Source organism: Arachis duranensis, chromosome 3 (assembly GCF_000817695.3).
Source record: "Arachis duranensis cultivar V14167 chromosome 3, aradu.V14167.gnm2.J7QH, whole genome shotgun sequence".
NCBI lineage: Eukaryota > Viridiplantae > Streptophyta > Magnoliopsida > Fabales > Fabaceae > Arachis > Arachis duranensis.
Genome location: NC_029774.3, coordinates 11,252,199 through 11,267,301, shown reverse-complemented (window position 1 = coordinate 11,267,301; position 15,103 = coordinate 11,252,199). Strand labels below are relative to the sequence as shown.

The window sequence follows — 15,103 nt, the reverse complement described above, 5'->3', positions numbered from 1 at the left end:
ATATAACGGAACATTTGCACAAAAATCTAGATTATGTCAATGTTTTATATGTCACAGTTAGAGTTCTCATGTGGATTATGTTATTTTGAATCTCTGAGTGTTTAGATAGTAATTATATTTTGGTTACGTAAGATTTATAGGATCAACTATATGTCTTAGTTATCAACTTAATATATATGATGCGACTTTTGACATGTTTAGTTGTGGATATATTTAAAATATATTGTTGTAGTTAGAAATAGATTTTTATTGATACAAGAAAATAATACTCAATTGACAAGGTTTTAGAAATAAAAGAGATTCTGTCAGTTTTTCTATAAATTTATTTAGTTAGCTTGCTGAGGGACTTGTTTTTCAAGCACCAATCATGGCTTGATTCGGGTCATGACAACTGCACTAAGGTTGTCACAGTAGATAGTAGGAGAGAAGGAACAATGCACTGAAAGTTTATGAAAACAGTTTCTGTATCCATAGCAATTCTACTTCTGTATATTAGCTAAGTAGCGATATTCTATTTCTATAGAGGAACGGCTAACTGTTCTTTGTTTGCGGTTAGACAAAAAAAATAGAAACTGTTATCAAAGAACACACAATATTCACTGGCTTGAGCATCTATCATCCAAATCGCTTGCCTAATCCCCATATGAAAAAGCAATAAGCCTAGAGTCAGAATTAAATGTCAAAGATTAAATCATGTGAGGTAGCAGCTGAAAGGTATCTTAAGATCCTTTTGACTACAAGCCAATGTTAAGTCAGGGGTTGTTGCATGAATTGGCAAACTCTATTTACTGCAAAAGCTATTTTTGGATGTGTCAATGTAGCATATTGCAAGTAGGAACAGGTTTACATTGTGGCATATCAACCCTATTAAGTAAGTCATAGATGTGTTTAGCTTGGAAAATATGCAAAGAAGATGATGATAAGAAATTAAACTCAAGTCCTAAAAAATAATGCAAAGTACCAAGGTCTTTAAGAAAAAATAATGCATTAAGTTCAACAATAAGTTTCTCACTTTCACTAGGATTGTCACCCGTAAAGACAATGTCATCAACATAGGCCAAAAGAAAAAGTTTAGAAGTGGATGAAAACCTAATGAAAGGAAAAGGGTCAGCCTTAGTACTTTAAAAACTAAACCTATATATAAAGTCTCACTGAGTTTAGTGAACCAAGTACATGGTACTTGTTTTAATCCATAAATTGCTCTATTCAACCTGTATACATCAACAGAATTAGAACTTACAAATTCTTATGGTTGTTACATTAAAACAGTTTCAATTAATTCACCATTTTAAAAAGTGTTATTAAAGTTAAATTGGTGTAAAATCCATTTATTAGTTAAGGCTATAGATAAAACCATTCGAATAGTGGATGGTTTTATCACAGGGCTAAATATTTGAGAGAATTCAACACCCTCAGTTTGATGACATCCTTTAGCCACAAGCTTGGCTTTGTACTTTTTGATTGAATTATCAGGACCTCTTTTAATGGCAAAGACCCATTTTAATCCAATCACATTGTCATTTAGTTTTGGAGGAACCAAACTCCATGTTTGATTCTGTATTAAGGCAGAATACTCCTCTTTTATAGTTGAAAACCAGTGTGGACAATTTAGAGCTTGTTTCACAATAGTAGAAATGTTAACTATATCAATTTCAGCCACAAAATGAATAAGAAGGAGTTGGTAAAGACTGCAGAGGTTGAGGTGAGGCCTCTGATATAGTAGAATTAGAAATGATGAACATGTAATAAGAGGACAAGGAATGTGAGGTAAAGTAGGAGGGGGTACGGCATTAATAATAGAAGAGTCATATAGAATAGAAGAGGAATATGCTAAAAGAGAATTAGAAAATAAAGAAGTAAAGGAAAAATTATATTCATAAAAGCCAATGTTTCTAACAACGTAAATTTTTCCTTTTGGACTAAGACATTTAAAACCTTTTGATTGAAAAGCATAGCCAAGATAACACAGATTTATAATATTTGTAATCAAACTTAGCAATGTTATAGGGTAAGTGTGGATAACAAGCACAACTAAAGACCCTAAAGGTAGTATAATCTGGCTTTTTATGAGGTGACATTATTTCATAGAGTAATTCACAATTAAATCATTTGAGGATTAAAATTACACCAATATCCTAAAGTGAATTAACTTATATGTATGTTCTAAAATAAATCTATGTAAATCGAATTATCTAAATTTGATTTATGCATTTTTAATGTAAATCGAATCTAATTAATTTGATTTTTTTTTGTGACCTGATTAATTTGATTTAGTATTTGATATAAATTATTGACATTTTTTACTTTTAAGTTAATTGTGTTAACTTTAAAACATAAATGTCAATAAAAAAATATCCTAATTTAAATTCAAATAAAATATCAAAAAAATTAAAACGAATAAAAACAAAAATCTAATTTTTGTATTTTAGTTCAAATTCTAGAAAATCTACATTTTTATAAACTTATAAATGTAAAATGAAACATTAGACAATTTCTAAAAATTCATTAAAAAACATCATTTGACTCATTAGCATCTAAAAAATTATTACCATAACTTTTGATGTTAAAAAAATTAATATAAAGTATAGTCCTCCAAAATGGCATAGGAGTTGAAACTTTAATTTTTTCGAAGGCAGAAGTTACAGATAGTTATACAATATAATGACCAATTATATTTATATAGTATGTAATTTGAAAATTAATTGAAATATTATATCAATTAAATTATCATTTAATTTATAAAATTAAATATAAAACTTATGCTACTATGATTTTATGCTTTGAAAAATTCAAGTTTAAGTTAGAAGTACCGTCATCAAAATAATAAATTCTATACTTAATTTCAAATCTTAAATGATAATTTAATTGATATAGTATTTTAATTATTTTTCATATTATATATTGTATAAATATAGTTAATCATTATATATTGTATAACTATCTGTTACTTCTGATTCTAAAAAAATTTAAATTTTAACTCCTATGCCACTTTAGATAACTAATTTTATGTTATTTTTTAAATACTAATGAGTCAAATGATCATTTTTAATAAATTTTTAAAAATTATTTAATTTTTTGTTTTATATTTACAAGTTTATAAAAATATAAATTTTTAAAAATTTAAACTAAAATACAGAAGTTAAATTTCTATTCTATTTATTTAATTTTTTTATATTTTAGTTGAATCCAAATAGAAAAGTTTATATTTTATTTGGATTCAAATAGGAAGTATTTCCTTAATGACATTTATATTTTTAAGTTAAAAATAAAAATTTTTAATATTAAAATATTACAAATAATTAGTATTTGTCTTAATCAATTTGAGTTTGTTAAGTGATCATCTCACTTGTCAGCTTAAACAACTATTAGGAGTTAGAATCGCGCCTTGTGTATATAGCAATCCATTGGCTAGCGATAAACCCTTAATAAATAGAGTATCAATACGTGGTTAGACTTGGCAGGAATTTTTGAATACGCAGGTACCCGACCCGTCCATACCCGGATGAAAAGGGTAATAACTTGACCCGAGTCGGGGCAGATTTTGCTCAAGACAGGGTATGGACGGGTTTAGAGTGTACACGCCCCGAATATATACATATAAACACTTTTTAGAAATTAGAATTTGCCTCACATCACACATAATTCATAGCTTCGGTCTATACTTTATAGCCATGCAAGATAAACTCAATCATCCTCATCTAAAATCTTCTTCTTTTCGACTTCTTCACAAAAAAACCGCATAACTCCTGTCATGTTATTGCTGAGTCCTTCATCGCTTACCTATTCACAACTCCCATCTTCCTTCACAGCCAAAGACGGACTCACGTTTAATATAGAGAGGGCATTTGCCCCACAAATTTAAAAAAAAAAGTAATACTTATATACATATATACCACTTATTATATTATATTTGTCTCAAAATAAAATATAAATAGTTCTTTTGTATTTTATGTTAAAAAATATTTTGTTAAACTTAACACATAATAATAATTATATTGTTAAATTTGATTTAGTATAAAAAATAAATAAATACATTCAAAAATTAGTGATAATTAATTATATTATATTAGTTAATTAATTAATAACTAAATTAAAATTTAATTTTTTTAATTAAATACAACTTAAATTATTAGTGTTTTTTAAAAATTGTTTAAGATAAAAAATATATTATCTATGTATTAATATACTGTAATTATTTTGGTTAAAAAATTTATTTATACTATAAAAATTATAATAAGTAGATTTGACAATTAAGTAAAATAATTGTTTAAAAATATATATAAAAAAATAATATTTAGTCATGTTAAAAATAAAAAAGTCCTTATAAATATTTTTTTGTTATTTTAAATATTATACTATGTGTATGAAATTATATTTTTATTATTTTAGATATTATAATAATGATTGTGTGTATATTTCTAGTTCTTATCAATATGTATTAGATACTTCTAATTTTAAATTTTGAATATATCTAAACCAATTTAGATTGATCAAGTGATCAACTTAGTCGTCCGCTTAAATAAGTATTGAGGGTTCGAATTCTGTCTCATATGTATAGCAACTCATTGCCGGCCAATTGTAGATTCTTAAATGGAATTCAAATTCATGACGGATTAGTCCTTAACTTGATGAATATCGTGGGAAGCAAAAAAATATCTATACCTAAATTTTATTATATTTTTGTCCCCATTACTAAATTTTTCTGGGTCCGTCACTGTTCACAGCTTATGTCATCATCGCTGCTCATCCCGTTACCGTCATTGTTGAGCCCGTCGCCACCATTCTCCTGCCGAGTTTCTTTTCTCTAGGTAAATTTCTATCTCTCTCTCTCTTTCTCTCTCTCTCATTGTGAGTCTGTTAAGTTCTTCTCTTCTTCTTCTACAGACTCATCACTTAGTCACCTTCGCTATGTCCGGATATTACCGTTGCAGTTTCATCTGAGTCTGTCACCGAATAAAATAGAATTTTTATTCAAGTTAAAAATAGACATGCATGAGATCATTTTTGCATGTAATTTCTGAATTTTCTCATCTAAATTTGATCTATGTGGTTGAGTATTTTAGTATGGGATCATCGTAGTTTTGTTGTGACACTAATGTGATAAAAGTTTCGGTAATTTCATAACTAATATATGAGATAGACCAGATTATTAAAGTAACAAGAGAAATAACATTCAGATTTACGCGTAAAATTTATAAGAGGTTATCTCAGAAAAATATATATTTATAACCCAAGTCGAAGATTGTTAGGAAATTATTATTTCTTAATATATTTATGGATGATACATATATTAATTATAATCGTAAATTAAGTAATTTCACATTAAATGACTTATATAATGGTGATCTCATTTATTGTCATAAATGTTAAATTAAATAAGTCATGATTACTTTTGATTTGGATAAATGAGATTAAAATCATAGATACTATTTTATTTGAATTTTAGGATTTAATGAGTGTCACACTCAAATATAAATAATGACTTTAGAATTTTGGTCTCCAACACATCAAACTCGCCTTCATAGCTCTTTTCCCACAGTAAAATTGTGATTCAGCCCTATAAAAAATACATAAGGTTTTGATTGACGAAAATCAAAGAACCACAAGAGCCAAGCTCTCTGATCTCAATCATACTCTCGAATGAAGAGACGTTTCCGCGCTATTAGTTATATTTTTTAATGATTTAACGTGGATGATCTTGAGGTTGAGAAATCCTAAAATTTTCAGCTAAAATAAAAATTTTATTCAATCAAATGATAATAAATAATTTTATTGAATTAAATTATATTAATGTGATCAATGAATGATAAAGAATGTTAGAAAAATAAATAAATAAATAATATTTTATGAGTATAGAAATATTAAATTTTCATTTCAATTTACTTTTTTAATCGATATTAAATTGTCATTTCAATTTACTTTTTTAATCAACGATAATAAATATTTTGAATTAATTAAATTTTTACAAAAAATTATATACCTAAAATTCTTTCATTTTTTCAAAAATCTTTTGAAAATACAATGGTTCAATGAGAGGTTGACTATTGAGAATTGAATATAATATTTTTAAATTCGTATTTTCAATAAAAAGATGTACTTAGTTCTATCCTTCCTAAATAATTCTATATTCACTATTACTTATCCATCTAAATAATTCTAACATTGATAGAATATTATTTTTAGATGCAAAAAATTTAAAATATATTTATTCTATTTCAAAAATTAATATTCCTATTTAACTTTGAATTCCAACTAATATGACAAAAAATTTATATTTTTTAGTTAAAAAATTAAAGTAAAATATCTATAAGTATATTTTTGTGCTTTAGCTTTAGATTTTTCAAAAAAAATTTGGTAAGTTAATAGAATCAAATCATATTTCTATAACATATATAAGAATGTATATTACACATAAATAAAAAAATTGGTCTCAAAATTCGTCCGAAAAAATCCTATTTCTAAAATAATAAAATAATAATAATCTATCATAATCTTAATCTCTTAATATAATTAATGAATAATAATATAATTAGTCTACCATAATATTAATATAATCTTTTAATATAATTAATTTTAATTAAATAATCAAATGAATTGAATATAAATATGTCTAATCTAATCGTATAAAAAATAATAAATTTTTTACAATTAGACATATTATATATTATTATTATTAGTGACATATAAATATTAAAATTATATTAATACATTAATAGAAATATATTATTATAATAAAAAATTGCAAGAATTAAAATAATTGAAATTTATTAACTTTAATTAATTAAATTAGCATAAAATAAGAAAGAGATGATTAATCAGATTAAATAAATTAAAAAAAATATTACTGAACAAAATAAATATCACAATAATTATATTACTAATTGAACAATAATTTATTTAAGCAATTCAAATTTTTATTAAAAATAAAAAACTAATGATTATCAATGAATAAAAATAAATAGGATATAATACATTAAAGTTAAAAATAAAAATGTCAATAATTTATATCAATACTAAAGCGATTTACATATATATACTACAAAAGTAGTAAATTGAATTAACCATCGATTTATTATTAACGTAGCATATATATTTATTATTAACACAGCATATATAGTAAATCGAATCAAATTGATTTAATTATGAAAAAATATAAATCGAATTTAGTTGATTCGATTTACATAAATATAAAGTCAAACATAAACTATTTTGTTTTAGAATATTTGTATACTATTAATTTTCTTTTTCTTTTTTTTTTTTGAAAAAATAGCTCTAACACCTCAAGTGGAGGTACGAAGACAACAAGCAGGACCAGCAAAAATCATATAGAAAAAGAAAAGAAACTACCCAACACAAAGAACACTAAACTTAAAATTGACCGAGACCCAAACAGTGCATCACATGTCATTGATCAATATATTTATTACTCCATTACACAACTGTGACACGGCGGTCTATGACTACATGCCAGTTAAAACACCTAGGAACTGTTTCAAGTCACTTACCAATATCTTAGGACCATTGAGTTTTGCTTGTCAAAGTTTGCAAAACCATCCCCCTCCTCCTCTCTTTTTCCACTTCCTGCTCGTCTTTCTTTTTCTCTCTTTCTTTTTTCTCCTCTCAATTCAATTAAAACAGACTTCTAATTGTTGATCTCTTTCTTTTGACTTTATACATATTTACAGAAATTCTATCTATTGTTCTGCAACTGAAATATCACAAATTTTACAATTCAAATTGCCTGCGGGGTATAGTTATCGGTATTAAACCTCTAATCAAAAGGGTCAATTCGAGGATCATGTTCGCTTGCCATGGCCATTCCAGTGCAGAGACATGTTGGACACATAACCTGAAACCAGATATTACCGCGACAGTTATCCAACAATTTACAACATGACCAGATATTATCCTTATCAAAATGTACAACATCAATCCTTAGGTATGTAGATTGTGGCAGTTTTTGAATATATCAATGAATGTCATCTAAAAAAAGATGAAGTTCAATGCTTTTAAATGACTAACCTTGCCAGATCCTGAACAATTAGAACATCTCTCAGTTTTTGGTGGCGATAAAGGCTGGTCTCGACTATTGACCGTGGAGACTGGTTCAATCAGAACCAGGGCTCCTGTGCTTGAACAGCGGGCACATGCAAGATATCCTGATAAAGAGCAAATAAATAACAGGTAACGTCAACTACCTCAGCTAATTTCACCATATAAATTAATTTTTAAAATTTTCGCATGACCCATTTTATATCTGATATAGTTCCTCCACTTTCTGCTTTATGTTTTAACAAGGACTTCAAGTGGGCATTTTATACAGTCAAGTGGGCATTTTATACAGCAATAATCCCCTGCAACTGAGTTATGAATGAAAGTATAATGTTCAATTTGACATCTACAAAGTAGACAATCCATCATATAGTCACAAAAACCTATCCAGATTCATTATTTGGGTAGTTTTATAATCCTTTTTGAATTGCAATAGTGATGAAAAGGAGAAAAGATAAGGAGGGTGGAGGAGACATTTGTATCACGATTCACGAATCCAATTGAAACCAGAGGTAGGAAGAATGTGTACATTAAGAAGGGTAAATAAGTTACCAGAAGAATTGAAAGATATCATTCAATTCTACCGTCTGAAAATTCAACCCCTAAAAATGAACATGACAAGCGAGCTTTTGAAATCTTACCGGTACCAAGACAGTATTTGCATCTTTTCTGCTCCTGCTGTTTTACATTATTTATCTCAACAACCATTAAAGCTGAGATCACTCCAACTGCTCCTCCGGAAAATGACGCCACTATCGGATCAACCTGACTAGAATATCCAACAAAATGTGGTTAAGATAGGAAACAACGAACAGACTGCACCAATATTCATTTTAGCAAGGGATAGACACCCATCAAATATCCATAAAAGACAAACAACATGCAGTTCTATTATTAAAAGAGTTCAGTTTCTGGGATTAAAAGAGTAAGTAAGCAACAAGAGACTAGGAACAGGGATCTACCTCAACTGCATAGGCAGATGTACACTTCGAATAAAATCTGCATAAGATGTGCCCCCTAGCCCAAGCTTAAGCTCCAACTGAGAAATGACACAAAAATGACAAAATGAGCATTAAAAATGCCGAAAGTTGAAAAACTAATGGAGTTATTACCAAATGACACATGAGATACATTAAAAAAAGGTGCAGAGTAAGCTAAATATGTTTCTCTTAAATGCGAAGCTTGGCATCTTTCAAAGTAAACATCATTATTTGATACATGCCTGAAAACACAGAAACTAAGTGCAAGAACATCTTACAGTGGGTGCAAGGAGACCGCCAAAAAGAATTATCCCGGCAATGAGAGAAAAACAGGTTGCATAATATTGCTTCAGGTTTGCAGAAGTCTGCAAACAATATACTGTTAATACCATTTGCCAAACCCATGCAACTTAAAAGTAAATTTTTCATATTCATCAAGAATTATGAAAAATCCCTGGGCTTCTTGTTATTAAATACATAGTTGAGATGATTCATAACTAATGCCACAAAACTTACCAAAGGGGGCAAGAATGGAATAAATGATGGGAAGTTAGGAAGTTCGTTCTCCTGCTCTTCTGTTAAAATTCCAAGTTCAGCATTTTTCAGCCTTTGTTGTATCCTAAGCCTACGAACCTATAAATACAAGAGGATGTTGTTCATGTAAAAATGGCTTCCAAAAGATTGAAAATATATAAATAAATAAATGATTGGTTGAACATTAAGCAGTTCCACCTGTTGACTTTAGAAAATTGATAATAATAAAACCAAGATCAACATAACTCAATACAAGAGTATAGAACCATAGCAAAATGGCAAAGCATCTACAAGACCATAATATATTCAACTCTACAACTTCTGAACCCGTCTGCAAAGAACATCCTATTGTAAGACCTTCATTTTGGAACTACGCCACATAGATTGGAATCTGTTAACTACTTAAAGAAGTACCCTTGATATTGTGTGTCTTTAATTTATTTTTCAGAGGTTGATAGTGGAAAATATTTATTTGAAGGGTTATGCAGGACCCACAAAACAAGATAAGCATGGTGCTCGGATGCAATTGCTTGTGAAAGATTCTTCATTTAGACAGATTGGCAACGGCAACAATGGCATGATAAGGGAAATTGACTTCCAACAAGCTCCATTACAGCATTAATAAATAAATTAATCTTCAAAATAGCAATCTCTATTCATTCAGTAAAACTACAACAGAATAGTATAGTAATAATCATTTAGTTGTAGAAAAAGTGAATTCATTCTGACCTCTTCCATATGGAGAAAAATTTTGTTCCTCCGACTCCGAATGTTATCCTGAATCTCTTGGAGTTCCATCTTGGCAAAGTCTTGTACTGTTTCTGGACCTTCTATGATGCAGAATCTGCATTTGGATTGGAACAAATTGAAGTCAACAATAGTGTCACTTTTATTTTTTGGCCCTACCCTAATTAAACAATCTCCAATCTTCAACAGCACTCAACTCAACATAAATACGCCACAACTTCAATTGATTAACTAACAACTTCAAATTGAAAAGAAGGAGCTATAATTAATCTATTTTATCTAAAATATTATTGGATTCTTATTAACCAATTATCAGCGGGAAATAAAAAAGAATATAGAATAATAATAACAATACCCAGGAGCAGAAGCGTTTTTGTCGGAAGTATCAGAATCAATTGCAAAAGAAGAAGATTCAGAGGAAGAGGAATCTTGAGCCATGACGCGCCATCTCCATGTTGATCTGAATTTCAAGTTCACATGGCGATGCTGTACGAATCTGGTGGAATCGCAGAGATGAATTGGATTTATTGAGAATCCAGTGAATTTACCCAAACACAGCATCATCATCTTTGAGTGTTGAGCACAAGAGATCTTAGAATTTTGGTCATGAAGCCGTGAAGGTGAAGGTGAAGGTGGCGGTTGTGGATTTTGTAACTTGTGCCGTTGCCGGAAACGAGTGGGTACACAACACACTACACAGTTACACTTGCACACAACTAAGTTAAACAAATGTAATGGATTTGCCACGTGGAGACTGCGGATTGGTGGGTTTTCATAAATTATAATTAATACGACGGTATTTCTAGTGGAGGCGGTAGCTCCATATTCCACCGCTAAATCCAAATAGCCAAATCTCCACAACTTGAATTTGATATTTGCCTAGTGATTAGTGACATTGACATTCACAATGGCCAATTATAACTATCTGGAAGAAAAACTTAAAATGAAAGACATTCACAAAAACATACTAAAACGATCAAATTTAGGAATTAATTATTATCCAATTTTTAATTTTTTATATATAATTATTAGAGGCCGGCTACACATATAAGCCTTTTTGGCTTATAAGCTATACAAGTTGGTTTAAGTCCAAGAAAAAACACGCGCACCACTCCTTTAAAATCGAGCGTCGTTCATTATGCCGCACTCTTCTGCATTCTTTCTCTTTTTCCTCAATCAAAACGCAAACTGTCAAGATTTGCACTCTTCCACTTCTTCCTCAATCAAAACGTCAAGATTCAAGCGACATTCGAAACAAAAGATACGTTTCAACTCCTCGCGAAGAGTAGAAGAAATCAAGAAAAAAATATACAAATCTCCATCAAAAATCACCAGAAAAAACGAAGAAACATTATTTAATGTACTGTTTTACTGTTCTTCTAGTTTTTTTTAGATTGTCTCTGTCATGTGCCTCGTCCTTAACCAGCAAAACATTAAAAGATTTCAAGAAGAAATATACTGTCTCCTCCATATTTTGGGTGTATTTTTTAAATCCTTTGAATGTATTTCTATAATCTTTGGGTATATTTCTGTAACCGTTTGGGAGTATTTCTGTAATCCTTTCTGTAATCGTTTGGAATATTTTTGAAGTTCCATTATCTTCAAAACAATTTCAAAGCTTGATTTTAGAAACCATGAAAAAAAAAACGAAGCAAGAAGGAGATCCAACAAATTTGACAAGAAATTCGAAAAAAGAAACGAAATCTTTTGAAAAATGGAAATTATATATTGACGCGTTAATTGATTTTTTTTGTGACTTAAAAGAAATAAACAAAAACTAAGAACGAGAAAAAAAAAACAAGAAACTGCTTAAGAAATGCAGTCCTGCTAAATACTACTCTCAAATTCTTTCCAAGGCAACGGAAGCTCCACTTGGGGAGAAAGGGTTCTCATTGCGGTCTTTGTCATGATGTCTGCTACATTATTTGCATCTCTCAAGATCAACCGAAGATCAACACTCCATTTCCAAGACATGATATCTCGAATTTTTAATACCAAAGGATCAATAAACCCAGAACAATCTTGTAAATTTTTTATAATAGTAAAAACCTCCACACAATCTGTCTCACATATAAAAATCTGTTAAAGAGGCACATAACATATTTAGTGAATTTTGTTTTTTTCATACTTATAAAGCTTATAAATGCAAAACACTTATATACAGAGATTAATCCTAATTGTTATTATCTTAATTTTAAAATAATTAAAATATATTTCTCAATTTATCAATATCCTTAATTTTTTTAGACACCAATATTTTTATTTTAAAAAACTTTAATACAAATTATTTTAAAATCATATTATATATATTAAAAATAAATTATTTGTATTAAATATAAAATTTATATTAAACGTATATAAAATATTACACATAAATTTATATAAATACATGACAATTAATTTAGTAATTAATTTTTAACGTGGATATAATATTTATTATTATTTTAGGTATATAAAATGACTTAATAGATATTTTTTTTTGTCTAATCACTTCATAGATATACTAATTGTCCTTTTTTTCGTTTGTCATTGTCAAATATCCAGTGATTATTTTATTATTAACTTGCAAAAACATTTACCGTCAAATAACTTAATTGAGAATGATTAGTGTAGTCTCTGTCTCTCTAAATTATAATCCCCTATTTAGTACTAACAGTAGATTTTTTATTCAAACATTTATATAAAGAGCTATAAATACATAAAACATATATCACGAAGTTTTTTACAACCAATTGTATATTCAATCTATATACATATATAAAAAATAATTAAGTCTGCATATATTAGCTAAGAGTATTATTTAAATTAAATTTTTTTACATCTTTAATATATCTAAATATTTTTCTTTTCTTCTTTTTGGTAATAATATTCATCTTTTCTATTTCCCTAGCCGAAAGCCCCAAAGGCACATCTTGTATTTTTTTTTTTCTTCCTGTTTTTACGTGGAGGAGCGGGCCCAGATGTGGATTAATAAGACCCAGTAACCAACAAAAACCTAGGTAACGTAACACCATATATAAAAATGCTACAATAATGTACAAAAACTCCCCTACAATAACAGATTAACCCTTTACTCAATACAAATCCTAAACTGTTTTAATTTTGAGCTATTTTTCTTTCACTCTTAGGTTGGCTGTTTTCGTGGCGAAGAACCTGCTCAACTTGGTTTAGAGGAACCCCTGGAAGAAGGTTCATACTTCATAAGATCAGGATTACCCTCTATCCCTCTCCTCTAACAATGTCAAATAATTAGGGAAAAATTAGACTAAGCGACCTGTATTTAACCTGATCTAATCGGCCTATTATAAAATAGGTCTAGACTTAAATTATTATAAAAATCTTAATATATTAATAGGTTAAATTTATATTCATTAATTAGTCCTACTAATCTATCAAAAATATTTGAATTTATTAAAACATAAATAAATACATAAATATTTTAAAATTTAAAAGTTTTTGTAAACATTAAATTTAACATATTATATATAAGTAATTTTTATTAAAAAATAGTTTTTATAAATAATATTTTTTTATTTTTTTATTTTTATAAAATAAAAATTGTCAACCTTTTAATAGACTTTAAACCAAGTCATATTTAATTTACATGTCAAGTTTAGCACTTTTAAAAAAGTATATAGTAGATTGTAGACTTAAAAAAGGTATATAGGGCTGTGTTTGTTTATAGACACAGAATCTTGAGATAAAAGCATAGGGATATAAAATTGTGTTTAACAAATGAGATATGAATAAAGATATTGTGTTTAAAGACATTAAATTAGTATATTTTGTGTTCATCCTGATAGAAAAGACACAAAAATACTGACAAGAGACACAAAAATACTGACAAGAGACACAACTTATTTTTTATTTTTTCTTTTATTATTTTTGTTGATTTTTATAATTATATTTTTATTATTATATTTTTCTTTTTAACTTTTTTTAATAAAAAAAGAATAAATTAAACTTTTATAATTTATTTTAGTTTATCATCAAACAGAATGCAAAATCAATAATTTTTGTATCTTTATCCTTTGCGTCTTATTTTTAGTGTTTTGTTTAATCCTATATTTAAAACTAAATGTAGCCTAGTAAATTACATACCAGATTTAAGTTAATTAACTACATGATAAATCTGGCCGGTTAAAAATAAAGCCTAGTTTAATCTATTTCTATCTCTCAAAATATTTTGTTATTATTTAACATATTTTTTAATTAAAAAAATATTATCAAAATATAAAAAATATATTTTTAATTTTAACAAAATTTATATAACTATTTTAACTATGATTAGGTCCCATAAATTCTACCTTTTATATAATTCTCATAATCTAATTTGGTATCATGTCTATAATTTTTTTTTTTTGTGACATATGCATAATAGTTTGTGCTAAATTAAGTTGGGTTAGTCTAGTAACTAGTTTATTAGTCTTTTTAAACAAGTCTTAGAGGTTTAAATTTTACTTTGTGCATGCAAACTCATTAGCCAATAACAAATCTTTAAATTGAGTTCTTCACATAACCACCAGAAAAATCCCATTTGAAAATAGTACTATTTATTTATCACTTTTCAATTAATTACTCATATAATTATCATTATAATTATAATTAAATTAATATTTTTATTCATAATAATATTACGAAATTATAAATTTTTTAAAAATATATTAATTTACCCCTAACATTATAAATTATGTAAGATTATTTATAGAATCGAAAGGTCAATTATTACATATTTGTCCATCATTATCTGCGATTTAGATCAGTTACAAAGGATAGAGATGTCATTAAAA

General features: G+C 27.6%; 1 protein-coding gene across 1 annotated transcript; it reads right to left on the bottom strand.

Moving 5' to 3' along the window:
- Positions 1–7,374: 7,374 nt before the first annotated feature.
- Positions 7,375–11,098, bottom strand: LOC107477574 (protein ORANGE-GREEN, chloroplastic). The gene is made up of 8 exons (XM_016097619.3): positions 10,669–11,098; positions 10,296–10,410; positions 9,549–9,665; positions 9,311–9,397; positions 9,015–9,091; positions 8,694–8,821; positions 8,023–8,159; positions 7,375–7,849 (listed from the first exon to the last, which is right to left on the bottom strand). Exons 1-8 carry the CDS (start codon positions 10,878–10,880, stop codon positions 7,772–7,774), a joined length of 951 nt encoding a protein of 316 aa, XP_015953105.1. The 5' UTR covers positions 10,881–11,098; the 3' UTR covers positions 7,375–7,771.
- Positions 11,099–15,103: the final 4,005 nt, after the last annotated feature.